Source organism: Pogoniulus pusillus, chromosome 17, assembly GCF_015220805.1.
Source record: "Pogoniulus pusillus isolate bPogPus1 chromosome 17, bPogPus1.pri, whole genome shotgun sequence".
NCBI lineage: Eukaryota > Metazoa > Chordata > Aves > Piciformes > Lybiidae > Pogoniulus > Pogoniulus pusillus.
Window position 1 is genome coordinate 5,606,345 of NC_087280.1, and position 22,215 is coordinate 5,628,559.

Sequence of the window (22,215 nt, forward strand, 5' to 3'; positions counted from 1 at the left end):
TCCAGGAAAAAAAAGCACAGTAAGACTCTCACATGTATGTTCCCTTAATTCAAGGTTTACTATTATGGCAGTGTTAAAAATGAATCTTCTTCAAGTTTCAGTGCCAATCTGAACTAACTCAACATTAGCATGTTTAAACCAAATCACTACACACCACAGTTTACACCATTATCTCATCATCAGTTAAAAGGATAATATTTAATTCTGCAGTACAGACAAAACCACAGGCAGACTCTATTCCAGAACCTACTTACTTTGAGTGCAGCATAAAAGTGGTTAGAAAATCTAAGCAGGCTTAATGATGGTACAACAGATACACCTATCCATATTTTAGTATTCTAAGCAAACCATTATTAGGGTGAATTTATCTTTTTAAATGGGTCAGTACTCAATTCCTCCAAAGTCAGTTTATACAAGGCTTTCTAGTAAGGCACGCATGCACGCACGAACGCGCTCCCCTGACAAAAGCCTGTATCCTCGCACCATCAGGTAGCAAAACCTAAGGACCCACCCAAACTCAGCTGCAAAAGGCCATAAATGGGGCAGAACAAAGTAGCAGTGGCTGTCAGGCCGCCCACTGCTCCCACCTCCTCGAAGGGAGGGCTCTGGGGCTGTAGCAGCCCCAGCAGACCACACAAGCCACCAGAGACATAAGATCAGGTTTTAAACAGCAAAAGACTGCCACTTGCAATGCAGGAACCATCTTCTTACGCCTTGTCATTGTATTGTTTTTACAAACCTACAGATCAGCTTTTGGAAATTTTCTGTTGTCATTCTACAGACAATGTTTCTTTTCTTTAAAATGAGATCAAAGTCATCATTTCCTACAAGGCTGGAAAAAGAAAGTAGACCTCTATCTCTTTGTAGACTATGCCACTGTTGTGCGGACTGCATTTCTCTCCTCACTAACTTGCACTTTAAACTCAGTGCTGTGTTAATGTTTTCTAAAGAGCATACTTGAAAAAAATGAAGTCATAAGACTGAAGGCAATGTAGTAGAGTTGACTCTTTCAGCAGGTCACTGAACTACAAGCAGCTGTGAAAAGGAAATGAATCTCCAGTGAAACAAAATAGAGAACCAAACAGAGGAATGTGTCCAAAACACATCCTGTTTTCAGATCATCCCATGTGCCACTCCTTCCACAGAAACTAATTTTTAATGTAAATTGTTACTCTAAAGTCTTCCTCAAGCACCAGAGGTTCTTTGCAGGAAAGGCATTTAAAAAGGGAAAGCCAGAAGGAAGAAATGAAGATGGGTGGCACTTTAGATAAAAGTTCCCCTTTGCTGGTGGTCCTTTATGCATTGTGAAGTTATTTTCTTAAACAAAGAAAAACATGATTCTCCTTTGGAGTCTGGATCAACAGACTAAACAGATTCGCCCTTTTTCCTTCTGCTTGCTGAGAAATAACACAGATATGCCAAAGTCTGGATAGTGGTAGGAACAGCTAAGATTCAAGTGCTCATTCTGTGCTGATAACTGGTTAATGGTCCTAGCTTCACAGGACAGCAGGTAGAGGAAAGCATGAGTCAGAGCTGTTCATATTACATTCCCCATGATATAACAAGAAATACTTCTCAAATACCTCCATCTGTGTGTCATCACCACTCCAGCACACGAGGAAAAAATGCTAGCACATTGACGTTACAAGACAATGGCCAGGACGGTGAGATGAGGAAAATCAATATGATGGCATGAAACACTGCAACCCATGGGTCTATTCTTGCAGAATAATCTAGAGGGGGTGGGGTTGAAGACAGTATTCTGATAGTCGTGTAGAGAGTCAGAACTGGAGAGGCCATCGCAGATTTGAGAATACTGTTGTCAGAAAGATATGCCTCCGTAAAACTTCCATCTCCACAGCAAATAGGAAAATGTTTTCTGCTAAATGCATCAGGCTTCTCTTCAAAAGAGTGTGGCTTAGCACACTGCCCGATACCCCTTTTGGAAGGCTTTTCACACTGAGCAATTTTTGTAAGGTCTATTTGTGCCACTTAGTGGACTTCTAATGAATTGCACTTTTAAATGTTCTGGATTACGTTAAGTCCGAGAGTTTTTACATATTGCAATTATTTTTATTCATGTATGGAAAAAAAAAACCACTCGACCACTTACAAAGAAACTCAAACCAAATCAATAAACCAACAAAAAACCACAAACAAACAAACAAACAAACAAAAAAACAAACCACCAAAACCACCACCACCACCAAGAGTTTGGCTTGGTGTCGGTTTGTTGTTTTTTTTTCAATTCTCCCGATCTGCAATATATTTTTTTCCTCCTATGTCCTCTAAATCAGTTTAAACACACAAATGGTAAGTACCAGATTTTTTTTTTCATTTTTCTTTTTTTGACTGAGGTGAGGAACTCCAAAAAAAAAAATCACATAGGTGAAACATCACGCAACGTGTATGACACGGGTGGTAATTTAGTCGGTATCTAATATAACAGTAGATGGGACTTCCAGATTCCATTTCTTACCTGAAAATACATGTGGCATGTATTATCTATTCGAGGGGAAAATGAGCAGATTTTTGTGAGAACTGTAGTCGCATCCAGACACCGCTTTCTCTGTTTCTGAACGCCAGTGGGAAAGCACTGTGCCACTGTCCTTTCGTAACCACGCCGGTGGCCATTACAAAAGCTGTCAACTGCTTTTCCCTGGAAGCACGTTTCGCCTACGGCGAAGCGGCAGGCAGGGTGCCGTGGCTCGGACAGAAGCGGGCACACGCTCTCCGCACCGCCTGTCTCATGGGTTACAGGTACACCAGCCAAGTTCCGCGCGGGGCAATACACGCTGGCATGCCCGCAAGCACCACGCACAACGTCCCCGTGCCAAAACCGCTCTCGCTGCATCCTCGGCAGCCCGCCCCGGCCAGCCACGCCCGGCTGCCCCAGGCACAGCCCAGCGTCCGCGGAGCCCCGGCAGGCAGCTCGGGCTGCGCACCGCCGGAAGCGTGCGGGAAGGGGCGGCGCAGCGGCGGGCAGAGGGCGGCCAGGCGCAGAGCGGCGAGCGCGGACCAGGCATGCCTGTGAGTTGTTCGCCGCGGGCTACGCACCGCCGCAGCGGCCGAAGGACCGGCCCTGGCAATCCACTCCCGCCCGGCACTTGCCCTCGGGCCTGCTCGGGACGGGGCGCGGGGGCTCCGCCGGACGAGAGCCGTCCTGGTATCGCCTGCCGCTAGTGGGGGGAGCGGGGACAACGCGCCCGCCTCGCCGGCACACGCCAGTAACCCGCCTATCCCGCCGGCGTCCTGCCGTTCCCGCCACCCTCAGCCCTGCCAGGGAGGTTGGCTGTAGGGGCCGCGACCGTGCTCAGGAGCCGGCCGCAGGCGGCTTCACGCCACCCGGCCGGCCTGAGCAGTGCGTCACATGCGGTGCCTTTTCTCCCTCTTGTCCTCCCCAGCTCGCCAAGGATCTACTGCACCCCTCCCTGGAGGACGAGAAGAGAAAACACAAGAAGAAACGGCTTGTGCAGAGCCCAAACTCTTACTTCATGGATGTAAAATGTCCAGGTAAATAGAAAGAAATGTCTCTTTCTTAAAGAAGGGAGCAAACTAATTTCGCATTTAATTGATCCTCATAGAAGGTCTGATTTTTAACCTAAATGTTATTTGTTCTGTAGGGGAGGGTGGGGGAAGAGGTTTGTATATTGCTTTGCTTTTTTTAAACAATAAAAGTGTTTTCAACTTTTTTCCAAAGGTAAGTTAAACAAGCAGCGTTTTACTTTCTCTTCTGGAAGTCTGGCATGAGGGCTCTTTTGGTGGTTTTTTTCTCACTTAGGAAATCCTGTCAAGTAGGGCTACATTTAAGGTATTGCCTGTGTCTGCTTTTAACAAACTTCCTTTACTTCAGCTCAGAAACACCTGTATAACCACCTTCTCTTTCATAAACTAAACTACAGCAATTTCTAGCACAGGGAAGCATGATGTACCTGAGAGCAAAACAGCTGCTCTGATCAGCACAGCCACTGCCATATGGAGGCACAGAAACTGTCAAATATGGTAACTTAACTCTTACAAACTGCCACAGCATATAAATATTACAGCAGTAAGAAAAGACATAGACTTACTTTTAACAGTGAACATCCTGACTAGAAGCAAGGGAAGTGCTGCTTCAGACTTTCTTTTCTTATTCTTTCTTAAAAGGTTAGATTTCTGAGAAGCTCTGAGATGTTGTCCATCTAAAAGTGAAGTAAATTAAGTAAAACTGTTTGACAGTCATCTGTGGTTAGTACTAAAAAATACATGGTTGAAGTGTAAGCCACTGATTTTTATTTTTTCAACTTTCTTCAAACCAGAGTACATGCATATAGTAGGACACAATTAAGGTCAACAGACACCCATAAGGCATTGGTTATCTGCATTAGTGTGGAGTAAGTTTGAGGGACCTATAGAGCAAAGCTGCACTAATGACAGAGTCCTAAGCAGGAGACACTGAAAGTATCAGTGTGCTTTATGCATTCAAGTATTGTTGGAACTGCTGTCTAGTTACAGAAATTGACTGGGCTCATTTCCCTTCCCTGCAAAATCCAGAGTTAAAAGATTCATCGTGGTGCAAGTTCATGGAGGGAAAATAACATTTACTGTGTTTAAATTTCATGTGTTAGCAGGGTTGTTTTTTTTTTCAAACAAAGATTTGTGCAGTTACTATTTGTGCTTTAAACAAAGCAGAAATCTGTTATTCTGTCTAGTAGTTCTCTTGACCAACCAGTTCTCTTATCTGATGATTTTCTGATGATTTTCCTCATAACATATATTATGTCTTTTTTGGTTCATACACACTGAAAATAGAATCTATGATCATCTTTGTCTACTTTCCATATTCACATCTAGATTAAATCCTTTTCAAGTTTTCTCTTTCAAAAATTTCTCTTGGCTAATTAAAAATACTTCTGAGGGAAACAAAGCAGTGAAAATTCACCTTAGCCATCTGTGAGTGATTTCATCCTTTTAAGTGACACAGAAGTTGCAGACAAAGTTTTGCTGGTGCCTGTTCTTGCATTTGAAATTCGTTAAGTTACTCTGTGCAAGTCTTCTCCTTTAAACATGATGCTAGCAGTGTAGAATGCAAGCAGTCACATGCCTTACGTGTACTAATTATTAATCAGAAAGCAAACAAGGATGTGAACAGCGGTGTTTATATTCACAGCTGCCAGACTTTCTCCACAGCAGTGTTCTACTATTACAAGTTAAATATTTGTCTAACTAGATGGGTTCTTCCGAGAAGGTGAGTCTAGAACCCCTCGACTGTTTTTTTTGCAGGACATGCACTACAGGCAAATGAGGACCTGTCAGCCATCCAATCGTGTGAACTTTGCATGCGGGAAGCCGTAAAGGTTTCAGTTAACTAACTTGCTTTCCTATGCATGTTAATAAAAGCAAGTAGTTCAGTCCACAGTAACAGTGCTTTGCTTTCTTTTACTTGGTAAGCTCTGTAACGAAGCACATGGCCGTTTCTGCACAAGTGTATTTAGAGTATCCTATTCAATCACACATACAATAAGATAATCATGCTAGAGATACTCAAGAGAGTTTAATAATGCTGTTTTTCAGGATGCTACAAGATCACTACAGTGTTCAGTCATGCTCAGACAGTAGTTCTGTGTGTGGGGTGCTCGACTATCCTGTGTCAGCCTACTGGGGGGAAAGCCAGGCTCACAGAAGGTAAGGGACAATGTTTACCAGCCTAAATACTCTAAACACATTTAGGTATTCATAGCCTGCAAATATTTTACCTTTGATTTTGAAAACTGCTATTGGAACATTTATTTTGTAAATTGCTTAGAGCTGGTTAGGGAAAGCATTATTAATGGGCCAGTAATTGCAATTTTTTTCTTCAGATTCTTCCTTTTAAATGGCTGTATGGATATGCCAGCCAGATAAGCAGCTGTTGGGTAACCAAAACTACTTGATTTTAGGTAGTTTTTGTCATTTTCTTTAGTCTAATAAATATTGACTACTGAACTGAGCTAAGTATGATCATTGAAAAGCACCATTAAAGGAGTAATGTACTTCTAGGCTGAAGGAATTCTGTGCCACTGCTAGTCAGTGGTGGCTTGCCTGTTTAATTATGAACAGCAGTACTGAAAGGCAGTTTCCTGGCCCACATTACTTATTTGCTTCCTATAAATTCTAAGGGAACAGCTAACCACTAATAGTGATATACAGCTAACTGGTGTAACACCAGTTATCTTGGAAAAACTTAAAATGAAACAAATAAAACAGGTTTAACCCCAGTATCTTGGAAAAACACTGGAAACACAAAAAATGAAACAAATGCAGATTTTGTGTTTCATTTAAAGGACAAATGATAACTGTGTCTACCAGTGACATACAGTAGTGCATATCTGAATTGCTGTTATACAGGTAGAGGTTATATGAGGACAGAATACATTAAATAAGGCTCTTGAACAGTTGAAAAGGTACTCGTGCTCCTAGCAGCTCCTTCACTTTGGGGTTTCTATCACTAAGGAGGTGGAGCAGTAGATGGACATTTTAAAAGGCAGCTAGCAGAAAAAAATGTAGTATACCTTAGCCTTAGTTTAGTCTTATTTATTTGACAGCCATGCCTTTGGTTGGGTGAGAGAAGACCTAAAGTGTTAAATCTTCGGTCCTTGTAGGACATGAAATTTCAATTTTTTCTGCATCAGTTTTTCTATTCCAGTTGGGTAGGCAATTTTCCAAGGCAGTTTAATAATTTCAGAACTACTGATACTTATGTGATTTCTTTATAGGTTGTTCATTTAGAAGAAAGCAACACTGAACACTTCAGCATGTGATTTTGGTTCTGAATTCCTGAAAGCCTTAGTTTAAAAATGCCTCAATACAACAATGTAATTACAACTTATTTTGTAAAAATTACATGCTTCTGGTGACTAATGAGCTGGAATCTCTCTTTCAGTAAAAGATCTGAAGTGCAAGTTTCTCCTGCAATTTTGCAGCCAGCTTCTAAACAGTGTATTGCTCATTGGCTGGTGTCATTTAATATAAAAACCTTGGAACTTCCTACATACTTCCCATTAAGCATCAGCTACAGTAGATAAGATGAAGAGGGTGCCAGAAACTGCTGTAAGAAAGCAGTTTGTATGCTTTGTTATTGCAGCAGCCCTAATTTGCAAGGGCTGCAAATGCTAGATGGATTTTCAATGGCTCATTTGCTTTCAGCATTGCTTTAGTCCCATTATCATGTTGAGCAATGTACTGATAAATAAAAATATAAAGTTACTCACTTATGTTCAGCTGTTTTTCTGGAATGCATGAATTTTACTTTCCCCTAATCTGGCCTCAAAACTGTATTTGGTATTCTGTACTGATATTTCTGTAGAAAACAAAACAAAACAAGCAGGGAGTCTTGCAAAATACTTAAAGTGTTCACTATAGAGAATGCATACAGTATAAGCAACGGGAAGGCACCAAACTACACTAACAGCTGTGAATGGTGTCCAGTCATTACCAAAACTTGAACAGCAGAGCCATGCATATTTTCACATTAAATAATTACCTCTTTTACTGAAGAAAGAGTTTGGATTTTTTTTTAAGCCATCCCTTTCTGAATGACTGTTAAAAAGTGGGGGGGTTTAAACTAAGGGAAAACATTAGAAGTCTACTAATTTACTAAATTGTATCTCAAGTTGTATACCAATGTGTCTTTCAAAGTATGAGCTGTCTTGCTGGGCCAGTTATTGTTGCGAGTTCCTATTTAACCTGAGTTCTTTTCATGACTTTTAAAATGTGTGTTTCTCATCAATAAAGAAAAATAAAACCTAATCTTAGAATTCACTGCATTTGTGAGTTAAGTTTTATTTCAGTTCATTTGGTGAGCACTTACAATTATCAGATGTAAAAAGTAGGGGTAGGATAAAGACATAGATGCATCACTTCATTATATGTGCCTTTTTAGAACTAAAAAGTAGAGTTTTGTGTCAGTGCCATACTGTATTATCATAACAGAAGTTATTTTAAGAGCAAGTTTATTAGGAAAGCTGATCGTTTCCTACACTTAATGCCCGTCCATCAAATACTTGGCTTCAGAACAAATATTAAGTAGTAACACTAATTCACTTGTGAGCTGAATGCATATGCTAAGGCCAGATTAGTTCCTAGTCTCTTGTATCTCTGTCTTTTCTTCCTCTACCACAGAAGATAAGAACACATGAATAAGTAAGTACATTCCAAATCAGAGAAAGTGAGTGATCAGTTTTGTTCTAGGTACAGGAAGATGAAATGCAGACATCAGAGCATCTCCAATCTGGTACAGCTGACAGTAAAGATTTTTTTTACAAGCTTTAAGGTTCAGGACATACAGTACTTATACTGTATTTACACTGAAAATGGCATGCAAAATGTTGGTAGCTAAACATTGTCTTTAATATCTTGGTGTTAGAAATGCCTTAGTTACCATTACTGACTTTTCATACACATGCCAGATATTTACACCTGTTAGTGCTTATCATATGCAGACAAGCATAACAGTAAACCTACCCTGCTACATTTTGGATCTTTGTCTAAACCCAAACACAACAGTCAGTAAAACTAGTTTCCTCACACGTACGTAAAATGGTTTTCAAAAACAATAAAGACCATTTGCAAGATGGACACATCACACAAGAAAATGATGCTATAAATCATAAAGTAATGGTGCAAGCTTTAGCTTTTCTGTATTTAAAGCATTTAATTTGGCCTATTCATCTATTCTTCAACATGAAAACAGAACTGCTTAGTCTTATTCTCTGTCTAAAATTGGCATGACTTCTGTTACTGCATGTTCACCCAGCTAGTAGGCAGACTGAGAAAAAAAATAGAGTACTGCTCCTGTAGAAGACACTCACCTCCACTACTTGTCTATTGGAACTGTCAAACACTATCAGAGACTTCTGTTGAGATCTAGATATTTATTGCCTGACCACAGGAGTTTGTTCAAAGGTTCTCTCGGTTGTCCATACTGAGTTGATTTTCCTGAGATAGAGACAACCTACTATGAAAGAATTAAAAAGTGAAGATTGGGTGAGTGGACCAGAAAACCCAAGCAAGCAAATAATTTAGGTGTAAGTTTTTACTGTTTTAAGGCACAAAAATTATTATAATTATGTAGAGCATTATAAACATGTTACAAGATAATGTTGTTTTATCACAGGGCAGGTAACAGCAATAAAGTTACCACTAAAAGCATTAACTTAGGCAAGAGGCAGGTAAGGCTATCTTCTGTGAGCTTTTTATCTAAGGCATCTTGCTTCTTAAATTCAGAGAAGCAGAGCTGCTAAACCATATAGGGATAAAAGTATTCCAACCCTTCCTGAAGGATACATTGTTTTGTCTCAGCAGGACAATTAATGTAACTACAGGGGAAGTAGGATGAAACAGATCCTAGAGTTCTTTAATGCCATCACAGAATATATAGAATTGCCATATTCAGGTGCTACTGTATTCATGCAGTAAACTTGAGAACCAGAAAATGTTTCTTTTGAACTTTGTCATAATTTCTTGTTCACTCTTGTGCAAAAGTACCTCCTTGAGGCAGGCTTCCAAAACCAAAGATGGCTTTCTAAAAAGCCTCTCAAAAGTCCATGAGTCTTCCAGTAGTGGCTTCAAGAAAGGGCTTTACATTTCTCTGAACTGAGATCCTAATTCTTTTATCTAAAGGTATGTATATGTTACAGTGCCATTTCTGGCTACCAAAGTTCGTGTGGGTATCATTCAAGATCAACAAGCCATTTGACAGGTAACCATGATGTGCTATTCAGGCAGATTTCCCTGTGGAAATAACACCTTTCTTTTACCAGTTCCACACACTCTCTGTGTCCCATAAAGGTAGAACAAAAAACATCTAAATAACAAAAAGATTTTTACTTACACCTTAGCTTCATTCTTTTTTAAATCTTAATCCATGGCTCTGACAAAAGTGTACTGGTATACATCTGCATTCTGGAGGTAGCTTGAAAGTTTGGCATTTGTTGGGTCTTTCTGCCTTTAAATGATAAATGCACTATGCGAAGATTTAAGAATCACCAGGCAAATATTTTTTCTTTACAAAGTAATACTGAACAGTTCTGGCCTACTGGAGCTGTGAAAGTAACAAAATGTCTTTGTGTGCTCAGATCAAGATGTGGAATTTCTCAAAAGTTTAACATTCAAGGTTTGTATTTCTCAGTGCAAGGAATCCATGCTTTTTTTTTTAAAATCTTGGTCAAGTGCTTCACTGAATGAAAAAAACCCTACTAATATAATGACAATTTACACAGGTGCTACAGAAGGAGAATCTGACAGTTACGTTCTTCTTTTCTCTAAGTTAGGAACTTCCCTGAGAGATGAATTCTAGTTACACATTAAGTTTAGCACCACTAGTTTGGAGTTAAGTGTATTCTGGATGCATTTTCTTCACACATTTTTAGTGATGTCCATGTCCAATTACATCTTCTCCATTTGTTTTTGTGTTTCAATACAGCGAGTTCACTTACATGTATTTCTGTTTTTTCAATCTATATATTATGCCCATTTTTCTTTATCAAATTCCCTTGCAATCTTTAAGGCAGTGCTGTTGAGTGAAACAGATTGCATATTACAGATAATACTGACAATTACTCCTCTAGGTGGTGCCACTAGCCCAGTACCGACAGCTTCAGAGTCCAACTCTTCCGGAAGAATCAGGAGGACACTGCTTGCCCCCACTGCACCACCTGTATGAGATGCATAGTGTCTCTGCTGTCTGCAACAGCCACACTGTTGTTTCTTCTCTACTACAGCCCAAGCCATTGCATATTTACCATCCCTGTCCCATGATACTTCTGTTTTTGGCACTGGGGTCCACATCATTGCGACTGTGTCTGGCTTGAGATACCCAGGAAGAAGTCTGCTGTCAGCATTTTTAAATTGTCCAGCTTGATAACTGTACAACAAGGCATTTCCAAATTTCAGAAGGTCACCTACTGACGACAGAAAGCCACCACCAGCCCACTTGTAAGAGTTGTCCACATACGGTGCATTTACCAGACGTCCCTTTTTGTTGTAAACATAACATCTAGAATGCAAGAAAATTGAATTTGTCAGATACTATCCACAACTATTTTAAGCTGCCCTACCTTAAATGAGCAAGCTGAGTGTTTATTATCTTGTTTTCATAAGGCTAAGAGTTTTTCTTAAATGCATTTTGATATATTTCTAGTGGAAAAATCAACAAGAAATTCAGGCAGATAATGAAAAATTAAGGTGAATTCTTAGGTTAGAAGCTTAGTTTTAGTCGAAGTACTAATCCTTCTATTTATAGGATATACTAAGAGTGAAGACAGCATAGAAACAAGATATGTGACAGGAACCTGTATATCAGCCAGCACAGCATTTTAAGTAAATCCCTATACTATATTTAAAGTGTTTTCAGAAAAAAAAGGAATCCTACAACTACCTATCTCATGAGTATCAGACACTGAACTGAACTATCATTTGAAGTCTTAAGTGACTGCTCTGAGACAGTAGCTTCTGTTTATCATTGATTTCCCCCACTGTCCCATTACAACTGCCATATACTAAAACAAATAAGTACTAAATATTCTGGAACTACTCAATGAGCAGCATGAAAACAGTCTTGCAGAAACTGCTGTTAAAGTGAAAATTACAAACTACCAACTAGAACTACAGAGTGAACCATCAGAAACAAACTCAAGACAGTAGACTGAAATAGGCTTTTGAAATAACATTCCAACCATGACTGGATTAGTTTTGTACAATGCGGGAAAATGAATAGTGAGTAACTATAATATGATGAATTTCAGCCTTTGGCCATTAGATCACAAGAGGCCCATGCACTGCTTGGAGAGTTATGAAAAGAGATTGCACAAAAATAAGTGCAAGAGGGCAAAGGAAGCCTACTTTGAAACAGTGAATGCTGTCTAGTAGTATTTAGTCTGCACTTACACTGGAAAATGCTTAGGGAACTTCAGAAAACCACAGAACTGCAAAATCAGAGACTAAAGCACAAGAAAGATGAATGGTCCAAAACTACCACCAATTCTGTTAGTGACTTGATTATACATAACCTTTCTATTACCATAATGAAACCTGTTACAGAGATGCCGAAATGCTTAACTTGTACCTCTTAAAAGTCTAGAACAAGAATTTTTAAACATGTCCATGTCATCAAAACATAGTATAAACAAAACATCACACCACAACACATCAATGGTTTGAGGCACCATTCATGAAAGCAAAATCATCACATTAGCATCTCAAATTTGCTTAACAAGAAGTAGCCCACAAAAAGATCCTCAAAACAGCATTTCTCCTAATTCTTGCATCCCTACAATATTTTGGTTTATGAATGTTAATACATGCACATATATATTTAAAATAACTTGACTGTACAAGCTTGATAATTTATCAGAACATCACCTAGCATCCAAGTCTTTTTCCATAACCTGCTTTTTGTGAATCAATTTGAATTCTTCTCCTACACCAAAATTTAACAGGTGAGTTAATCAATTTCAAAGCCCAGAGAGATAAGTCAGTAAAACATGATTGGAGAGAAAGAAAAAACTCTACCCTTATCCACTACATTGGAATGAAGTATCCAGTTCATAAATTGTTCTGAGGCTTGCATTATTGCTTTGGGGTTTGTTTGTTTGCTTTTTTAACAAAGAGAAATCAATTGGTAAAGGATGTTCTGTGTTGAAGAGAATTTTTATTCTGGTGAAAATTGCTAACATAATTTTCATATATTAAACATATTACTGTGATGGTATAAGATTTTCATGGAACTCTTATAAAATCGGTACATTAAGCAAACCAGAGTAAATATTTGTCTCCTAATTACTCTTTATTGTACTCTATTTACACTTACCTGCTCATTTTCATCCCCCAAAAAAAAAGCAAACTTCAAAGTCAGTCTTGCTACTCCCCCCCCATATATATTCTCATAACAGGAAATGCTTATTTCCTGTTCTGTAATTTCATATGCTGATAACTATAATGTGGACATAAAGCCAATTACATGACTGACTTTGAAATAACAAAAGCCACTTCAATCAAAAATCTGAGGGAAAAAAAAAATCACATTCTTAATTTAGTTGGCTTAATAGAGATTAGAAGGAACAATTAAGGGGAGAGGGGGAAGAAAATCACTCTTGTTTACCGGGCTCTGTTATATATCATTGCTTCGTTGTCATCCAGTACAGTTGACTGCATATCCAAATCACGAAACATTTTTAGCATGTAATCTGCAAATTTTTGTCCAGAAACTCTCTCCACAACAGCACTTAAGAGAGTAAAGCCATATGTTGAATACAAGAACTGACTACCTTGAAGAAACACAAGGGGAACAAAAGTTAGCTGCATGATGCTTAAATGAAACCTGAAGGATAAAATCTAAGTCATCACACATGCAAGTAAAACAGGATGTAGCAACGAATAATCAATTCAAAGACTCTTCTTCTGACTCCATTTCACTACAACTTGAACCATAAGCCTATGATGCTGGACCCCAGGAGTTTCTGTACTGTAGCAGACACAGGTGCTTGCTATGTGCAGGTAGCTCTGAACAGTGAAAAAAGAATAAAAATCAGGAAAGTGCACGTACAGCCAGGTTTCAGGCTAAGATGTAAAGACTGACATTTAACATCCTTTCCACAAGATTTACCTTACCAGTTCTAACAAGGATGTCTGCATTTGTAAAGTTGAAGCCAACCATAAAAATCACTTAAAAGAAACTTGCCTACTGTGACTTGTTTTTGTGTTTATAGGCTAGGGCAGGCAGCTTGTTTATAGACAAGGGCAATACTCCCTCAGGGTTTTCAAAAGGCTTGGTCACTTTCATCATAGTATTTCTAGTTCTACAATATCCTGACAGATTATATGAAGACTAACACGCATATTATTTATTATTTAAGGCTATTTATTTACAAAGCAATGTTTCTTTTCAAGCCCCTTTCCCTAATGCCTTATATGAAACACCTACATATCCAACAACTGGTGAACTGCCTGCAGTCAAGACAAATCTTTTGAAACCGTTTCTAGAATTCTTCAAGTCGGTGAATGGTTAACTTCTCCCCCCTACTTCTCATCTCTCTCCCCTGAAATGCAGAGTATTTACCCTTTATCTGCAATGCATATCACTTGCCTGTTAACCTGAACTCATTTAAAACTTATACCTGAAGTTTCTTAAAGTCTTTTCTAGAATTACCTTAAAATAATTCCAACAATAAATAGCCTCAAAAATTCTATGGTCTCCACCAGAAATTTTTACCTCTGGTTTAGTGTCTCACTACTTTTTGATCTTTTGGTTCCTATCTAGAGGGCCCAGAGGCACAGAAGCTGCAATGTGGTATCTCTTTATGAAACACTTTGCAGATACAAATTTGTTACCAAAATTACAATGTGCATTATCATTTATAAGTTCAGTAACTGGGAGAAAAGTTTTATTTCTACTTCAAGTCTCCCCCTTTCTCTTCTCCCCTGCATTAACCGGGACTCTTTGTATTACATTTTAAATCTTGCCTACCTCACATTTTGAATCTGTGGAATTATGGTGTAGATACACCATTAGGAAGTAACTACATGAGCATAATTTTTCAAGTCAGTACATTGAAAATGTAAGTAATAAAACTCTGATCAGTTTTCAAAAAGTGAAGTTGGCTTAAAGACAGTGGCATGACCAGATGGTTTGCACAGCACAGTCCAAATAGTTCTCCATTGACCTTTTAATGGGACAGAAGTAAAAAAAGAAAGAGGGAAAGCGAAAAAAAACAGGAAGAAGAAAACATAAACCTCACACAAACACTTTTTACTGTACTCCACTATTCTCACCCCAAGTAAAACAATTTGAAACAAAGATTACACCAGAAGAGCACAGAAACTCACCTGGTTTAAAGAATAAAGGATCATTTTTAAATATCTTCAGTGACTCAATCACACTTTCAAATTTTTCCTTCAAGTAATACTCCTCTTGCTCAAATTCCTTGTCTCTTCTGCCAGGTTTCGAATTTCGGCTTTTTACCTCACCTTCATGTTCTTTCCTCAATTTGACAAAATCAGTCTTTTCAATCCCCTTGCCTTCTGTTTCTTTTTGTTCTTTATCCTGACACCATTTTAGGGCCTTGTTTGCCTTCTCCTTTTCTTCCTTTACTTTCGTAACATCTTTTTCATAGTGTCGGATTCCACTCAAGTGTGAAACTAACAGCCTTGTAGTAATGGTGACCTAGGAAGGCAGGACAGTATTTAAATGTGAGCTGTCTTCATTGACACACTAATCACCAGGAAAGTAAAATTCAGTATGCCAAGAAACAGACAAAGATGTGAGACCTTTTAGATCTCATGTATTAAATCCAGTTAAAATACATACACATGTACATACACGGTACACACTTGATATAAAACTGAAGATCCAAATTCCCAGTGTTGCTGTTTCAAGCAGCAAACATCAGTATCCATCTAAATGGTTCTGGGTGTTTTACAGAAACAGGTCCAGATAACAGGCACCTGTACACACGTGGCCGTGGAATGACTGGAATAGAAATGAAGAAAACTGTTCCCAGTAAAGAGTTACGTACCTTTTCACCCTCGTAGACTTTTTCTGGAAATTCTGGGACGTACTTCTGCACTGGAGCATCTAAATCCAATTTCCCCTCTTCCCATAATTTAGCAACAGCCATCATTGTAAGACACTTGCTAATACTAGCAATTCGCATTATCGTCTCTGGCTTACATACCACACGGTTCTCTACATCAGCATAACCTAAACCTTTAAGAAAATAAAAATACCACAGTAAATATTTTGCACACACATGTGCCGAGATAATTATTTGCAATTAATTAGATTTACTGTCTCCTTAAAATGTTTTTCATCTAGCTAAAATCAGGCATGAAGCATTGGACTGATTAAGACTACAAAGCAAAACTAATGATAAATTTACACTCCTGAGGTAAAATATTCAGTGTAGAAAAATTTATGAGACCAAAATCTAGACTGTGAAATAACTGACCAACAGTCTACCAAGAACGCAAGTTTAGTACCATCATTGCAGAAGACAGGCAACTTACACGTTTCTATCTTTTCCCTGCCATGAGGGAGAAAGGATAACAAAATGAGCCCAGAGTCTGCTAGAGCAACGTTACCCACCTCCCAGCTGCCTTACTCGAGGCTGTGTTGTTGTCTGTATGCACGTGCAGCAGGGTACAGCAAGTTCTGTCACATCTTACACTCCCACCTATAGTTGTCCTGCCAGTTCTAGTGACAAATCACAACCCTGGCACTAGTTCTCTCAAGCACCTTCCAGCATGGAGTCCGAAGAAGTCTTACAAAAAACTCTACTTAAATTCATTGCTAGGCAATGTGAGACCAGAAAGCACAATCAGATTTGAGAAAAATCTGTGACTAACACAATCTTCTTAGGAGGCCACACCACAAAAGGTACCAGAGACTCTCCAAGTCACTTGTGTCATGACGAAAATGAAAAATGAAATGGAAACCTATAATCAGCTTTATACATATATAAAAAAGTTAACGCAATGACAGATTGTCAGAAGTCAGTAACTAGTTTACTTACAAACACTTGTTTCCAGTTCTATAATACTTCAATTAAGTATGTTGCCATTTGCTACTACCACTTCAGTTGTCCAAAGGCATTACTAAAATGTTTCTAAAAACAAGTACAGTTTGGTGGGGTTTTTTTGGTTTCTGTTTGTTTGGTTTGTTTTTTAAAGGCCTACATGATACAAGCAGTACTAACAAACTCTATTTAAAACTAAACTGTGCAACCAGAAAAATCACTTCCAACATTTGGAAGGAAGATATTTGTTAAACCTCCATATCTTCCCAGTAAAAACCCACACCTTAGCCAAAAATGGGAGGCACATCACCAAATGCAAGCCCTTATTACTTCACTTGTTAAGTAAGTTTCTGTGCAGAGAAGTTTGTTACCACCTATATATAAAGCTACAAGACCACTGTGTAGATCCTTGTCTACAGTATAAGTATGCAAGGACCAATTTGACAAATTAATGGAAGGAAAGCTCTTACACGTCTGTTGAGAGATACTAGCCCATTCAAAAAGTTAATGAGTTATCAATTCTTGGAAAAAGGGAAGTATCTTTTTATACTCTCTAGACACTTGTTTCTGGCCACTTGTTTCATCCACTTGATAGGACATCAAGTGGATGAAATCCCAGCCTAATCAGTGTGACTGAATTGTTCATCACTTCCCAACAGCACACATAACTACTGCTCCAAGCACTAACCTTCTAACCAGACCTCCTTTCCATCTACAGAAACTCCAACCAGTATACCTGGGATTCCTGCTTCATCCTGTCAAAAAAACAGACAAAATACATTACGAATGATCTTCACAGTTAAAAAGTACCAATGTGCTAAAAACGCAAAAGCTGCCCTACAAATACACTTGCATATTACTGTCATATTATAGCTGAAATTCTGTTAAATATTAGTTGGACTGAACTGGCATAAACTGCTTTTTCAAAGCTGACATTTTAATCCTGCTACTGGGAAAATGTATTTAACAACAATAACATTTAATAATTCAATTAAAATAGTGCTCACAACATGCAAGAAAAGCTGAATGAAAACAAAACACTACAGAGTTAGTAAGCAAGATACAAACAGCATCATGTGTTAGCAAGCTGAATTCCAGTCAGATTCTGGCAGTAACTCCAAGAGGCTTTTTAAACATCTCCCCCTTTCCTCTGCCTCTCTCCTCCCTACAGCCTGCAAGGCCTTTCCGTATTCTCAGACGCCCGCTCCTGCACTCTACTGCCTCCAGCTCCCCAATCGAGGCTCTGCCTGGCCCAGGTGCCCCAAGCACTGACACCAAGATGACATACAGTGAACCACTGCTCAGGCTCTTGCCGGCACACGCAGCAATTCAGCTGGGACGGCTGGGCGGGAACTCGAGTGCCGCCAGAGAAGCTGCGTGAGGGAGCGACTCCTCACCGGCCCGGAGGAGCACTGCCCTCCTCTCCCGAAATCTCTCGCAGCGATGGCGGTGTCCGCGGTAACAGACACAGGCCTGCTTCCCTCATCCGGGCGAGGGCCGGCTCCCGCTGCACAGGACACCGGCCAAGACCCCGGCTCCCCTCCGGCCTCTCTCTCTCAGTACCTTAATTCTCCGAAGGAGGTCCCTGCTCCTCTCGATGGCCGCACCGAAGTCCCGAGGCGGCGGCAGCGAATTCGCCTCCGCCTCCTGCCCGTCCTCAGCTTCGCAGCCTACCGACGCTGGCACCTTCACTCCTAGGGCAAGCCCCAGCGCCAGCCCCCAGCCCCAGGGCCGCGTCCCAGCACAGCCGCCCCCGCGCCGGGGCGCCCACAGCCGCCCGGGGCCCGCGGCCCGCCGCAGCGCTCGCGCCAGCCCGTACATGGCTACGCCGCGCCCGCCCCCCTCTGCCGCCCCCCCCTGCCCCGCAGGCAGCCCCAGCCGCTCCCGAGCGCTCGCTCAGCCGAGCTCCGAGCGCATCGAGCCGACACCGGCTCCCGCCTCATGCTGGTGGCGGCGGGGCCAGAGCTAAAGCAGAGGCGGCAAGCACGGCTGCGGCGCGGTCAGCGGCGCGCAGGGACACGTAGGGCCAAGCAGTGCGCACAGGTTGCGCCCCCCGGCGCACTGCAAGGCCTTTCTCTCTCCCGCCGCCGGCGAGACCTCACTGCCTGTTGGGCCCGGGAGGCTGCCGGGAAGCGAGCGGCAAGCGGTAGCGAGGAGGCCAGCAGGCCAGCGCAACTCAGTGTTCCGCAGAGCGGGTTAACGGCAGGCAAAGAACGGGCTCCGTCTGACGAGCCGCCCGCCGGGGCCGTACCCCACTCCCAGACGGCGGGTCCGGCTGAAAGCCGCCCGGGCTTCTGGCGTCTGGTCTAGTTGGAGTGATAGCGATTTACACATGGCTTATTTAAGCAACGAAAGCCACCTGCGTGTTTAAATGCAGTTACAGACAGCATTTGGCAACATGAGTGAAATCCTTATGCCTCACTCCAAAACCCTGAATCCTTAAAAAAACGAAAAAAAAAAACCAAAACAACCACCACCAACAACAACCAAAAAAATGCACAATTCCTCTCTGTCCGGTAGCTGGAGCCCACGCCAGCTCCCTAGCGCTCAGCACACGCCTGCCTCTTCCCCGAGGGAAGCGGGTGTAGAACTCCGGCCAGCACCATAGAGCATTCACCGCTGGTTTCAGCCAACGCTTCCATTGCACTGGCGAGTAAGAGACAGACGCAGAGAGATATTTGAAGCTAAGACATAACTTCCAATCTTAACGCGACACTCCATAGCAATCATTGCAAGATCAAAGGAAAAAGTCTGCTGCTAAATGTAGGCCAAGCACAAGCAAATCAGGGCAAGCTCACCTAACACCAAGAGAAATCCTTCTAACTGCAAGATGAACACATTTGATGCAAATTAATGAGGACTGACTGAGAAACACTTAAAGTTCCAACACTACTTTTAGAGTCAAGTTCCAACCCTGATGGCACAGCAACTGCTCATAGAACTAAGTTTTCCATGTAGTTGCTCTCTTCAGGCAGACTATAGAGAGATGTACTCTGTCTTTAAATTGTCTCCAAACCTTCTACCTAGCACAAAGCTAGCGAGATCAAAGTGACGTGATAAGAGGAGAGTCTGTACCTATAGAACTGCACATATGCTCTGCTAGGAAAATATTGTGAGATGCTAACTTGGGGAGTTCAATAGCTTTCACGTCTAATAATCTCAAAAACTGCAGAATTTGGTAGGAAGTCAGGCCAAATGGCTTTCATGCATGAAGTCAAATGCAGACCAGATGCTACACTTCTTACTGTAGGCATTTATTTCTCATTAGTGTTATCTCAATAAAAGTCCATTGCTTATCACAGTACAACTTCATACCCAACTGGTACAAGATGTGGTATTTACTTTCTCATAACTCATTTTCACTGTGTTAAACTGCCTCTGGAAGCATTTTGCAGCAGGATTCTCTGCATTCTTACATTAACCTCCTCAGTAGGAACACTCTGTAGCATCACGCTTTTCAATAGGGGTACACCAGAAATGTATTTTGCCATTCCTCTGACTAATTACAAGTAGCACAGCATGGCCTGCTGCTATCTGTTGTATCTTGCTTTAAGCTGATGGTTTGGTTAACTTTGAGTTGAGATATCAGGTTTATGTTTTGAGAATTTTCTACCCCCACTGATAGCAATAGAAAATTATTAAGCAGTGTGCTAATCCAATTCTAAATTTGACAAAAATCCCCAGTGTTTTTCTTTGCTTCCAACAGTCACTTAGAAGGATAGGCACAGACTCCCAGCTGTAATCCTTCTTTATGTAACACAGACAGAAAAGTCCATCTGGAGATCCCTTTGGCATGGTGGAAAAACTCCACATGGTTTAGCACTAAACCAGCTGATTTTTCCTCTACTCTGCCTCTTTGCCAAGTTGTACATATCGAATTTGAAAAGCCTAGGTGAAGAGATAAGACTGGCTTGACACAATGAGTTTCTCAGCAAAGCAGGGCTGTGCCCAGTCTCCTCAGCACAAGCCAGCATTAGCGTCTCACCATCGGGAATCCTTAAAGGCTAAGCCTTTACGTAAGATAAACACAAAGACGCAATAACATGACACCTTAAAACAAAGTGCTTATGGATCTTCCTCTTGTATGCCACTGTGTTCACTGGCTTTTTCAGACCATTGTTACCATGTGAACTGAAGACCACCACCAGGCTGGGCAGTAGCTTTTACAGTGGTGTAGTCCACCATCAGGTGTCATATGCTCATTCTACTGCTGATGGCAAGCAGTATGTGGAAACATCAGGTATTTGCAGATCATGAGGCTCCATAAGGATTCCTTAAAACAAGACTCCTTAAAACAAAAAACCTACAGGCACTTTAAAAACAATTTCATCACTTCTGTCCCTCCTCCATTTCTGCAAAAGCTTTTATGGATCCTGATGTCTCAGCAATGTTAAGCAGATAGTATTATGGAAACTCTTGCTTTTTGATCTGGACTTTGATCTCAGTATTTTTGCTATGACAATCTCATTTGCATTTCTATCTCTCTGATGCAGCAAAATTCTAGTGACATGCCCTTAGATTTAAAATTTCCATTGAAATTGAAAAGATGGACAATGTTTCTAACAACCAACATCCAACGTTTGAATGACAGAAAACAAGCCACACTTACTTGTATTCCCATGATAAGGGGCTGGTCAGATCTGAAATTACAAGCCCAGCTCTGCTCTTTAATTCTGTCAGATCCACACTGAGGCTTTCAGGCTGAGTTTGTAGGATGAAAATGTAGGAAGTAGCAGTGTAAGGAAACTCCTTTGTTTTCTTTGTTTGGACTTCTTGTGAAACAACTAAATGTTCCATTTATTCCAACTGTGAAAAATTAAAATCCATAACTTTTGCAATTATTTCTCATCTAAATATGTTGAGTGCAACAGAAAATAATTAACAGACAAAAGCTAAAACTGGCAAAAAGGACTGTAATTTATATTTGTGCTAGATAAAATTAAGAAAAATAGGAAAACATTAACTGAAAATATTACCTATGTTTGTATCCACGGAGAGGAAACCGATGCTGGCAAAACACGCACAAAGGAATGATTCCCTTGATCACACCTGATGTTTCTACTCTCAGTTGTAAGAACGATGTTTTAAACACACAAACTTTCTGAATCTGGTAAGAAGACAAATAAAGGGAATCTTAGATGCAGACTGATACCAAGTTCTGCTTTCATTCTCTTTTCAGAAACGATTTCAGTAGAGAGCCGAGAGGATTTTTATTCCTCTCTGGCTTGAAGCATTCGTACAGCAGAGGGCACTACAAAACCTTATCAGTTTAACCAGCTGTTCGCAAAAGGGGTGGTTCCACTGCAGTTTCGGAAATCTCTTGGCTATCACAGTCTTACTGAACTGAGTTGTTAATACAGATTCTTCAGCCCACGTACATTGTCTGCTCGGTCTTGGTCAGTGCAGCAGTTCTCAAGAGTATTATTATCTGTTTATCAAATAAGGTAACACCTGCATGGTTACAGTGGATGTACCATTTCAGTAAAAGTGCTAACCCTACTAATGTGCACCAGTCATGCTCTATGCTGGGACAGTTAGACCCATCAAAACCAAAACAAAACAGGTATCCCGAAAAAAAATACATAAATAGGTGTATACTTGTGTCTTTATTTTAAGATTAAAATCTACTCCAATTTTCCACACACACCCTGCCCCACAATCTAGGATCTAGAGTGGGTTAATTCTC

General features: G+C 40.6%; 2 protein-coding genes across 3 annotated transcripts; one reads left to right on the top strand and one right to left on the bottom strand.

Moving 5' to 3' along the window:
• The first annotated feature begins 2,705 nt into the window (after nucleotides 1-2,705).
• Nucleotides 2,706-7,779, top strand: LOC135182869 (small ribosomal subunit protein eS27-like). Its single transcript, XM_064157387.1, has 4 exons — nucleotides 2,706-2,760; nucleotides 3,405-3,513; nucleotides 5,554-5,664; nucleotides 6,735-7,779. Exons 2-4 carry the CDS (start codon nucleotides 3,495-3,497, stop codon nucleotides 6,761-6,763), a joined length of 159 nt encoding a protein of 52 aa, XP_064013457.1. The 5' UTR covers nucleotides 2,706-2,760; nucleotides 3,405-3,494; the 3' UTR covers nucleotides 6,764-7,779.
• Nucleotides 4,256-21,621, bottom strand: LACTB (lactamase beta). 2 transcript variants are annotated; one of them, XM_064157386.1, is made up of 7 exons: nucleotides 21,506-21,621; nucleotides 21,139-21,335; nucleotides 17,218-17,284; nucleotides 15,531-15,721; nucleotides 14,842-15,178; nucleotides 13,118-13,283; nucleotides 4,256-11,014 (listed from the first exon to the last, which is right to left on the bottom strand). In XM_064157386.1, exons 2-7 carry the CDS (start codon nucleotides 21,148-21,150, stop codon nucleotides 10,483-10,485), a joined length of 1,305 nt encoding a protein of 434 aa, XP_064013456.1. In that variant the 5' UTR covers nucleotides 21,151-21,335; nucleotides 21,506-21,621; the 3' UTR covers nucleotides 4,256-10,482. The 2 variants fall into 2 exon arrangements, with proteins under 2 accessions (XP_064013456.1, XP_064013455.1); XM_064157385.1 differs by lacking the exons at nucleotides 21,139-21,335; nucleotides 21,506-21,621 and adding an exon at nucleotides 18,093-18,350.
• Nucleotides 21,622-22,215: the final 594 nt, after the last annotated feature.

Bases quoted from the DNA above. Each gene is read 5' to 3' on its own strand.
- LOC135182869 (XM_064157387.1), top strand. The intron at 5,665-6,734 runs GTAAGGGACAAT...ATTTCTTTATAG, and splicing joins GAAAGCCAGGCTCACAGAAG to GTTGTTCATTTAGAAGAAAG.
- LACTB (XM_064157385.1), bottom strand. From the start codon at position 18,350: ATGTACGGGCTGGCGCGAGCGCTGCGGCGGGCCGCGGGCCCCGGGCGG. The intron at 17,285-18,092 runs GTACTGAGAGAG...TTTTTTTGACAG, and splicing joins ACCTCCTTCGGAGAATTAAG to GATGAAGCAGGAATCCCAGG. The intron at 15,179-15,530 runs GTACGTAACTCT...CTGCCTTCCTAG, and splicing joins AAGTCTACGAGGGTGAAAAG to GTCACCATTACTACAAGGCT.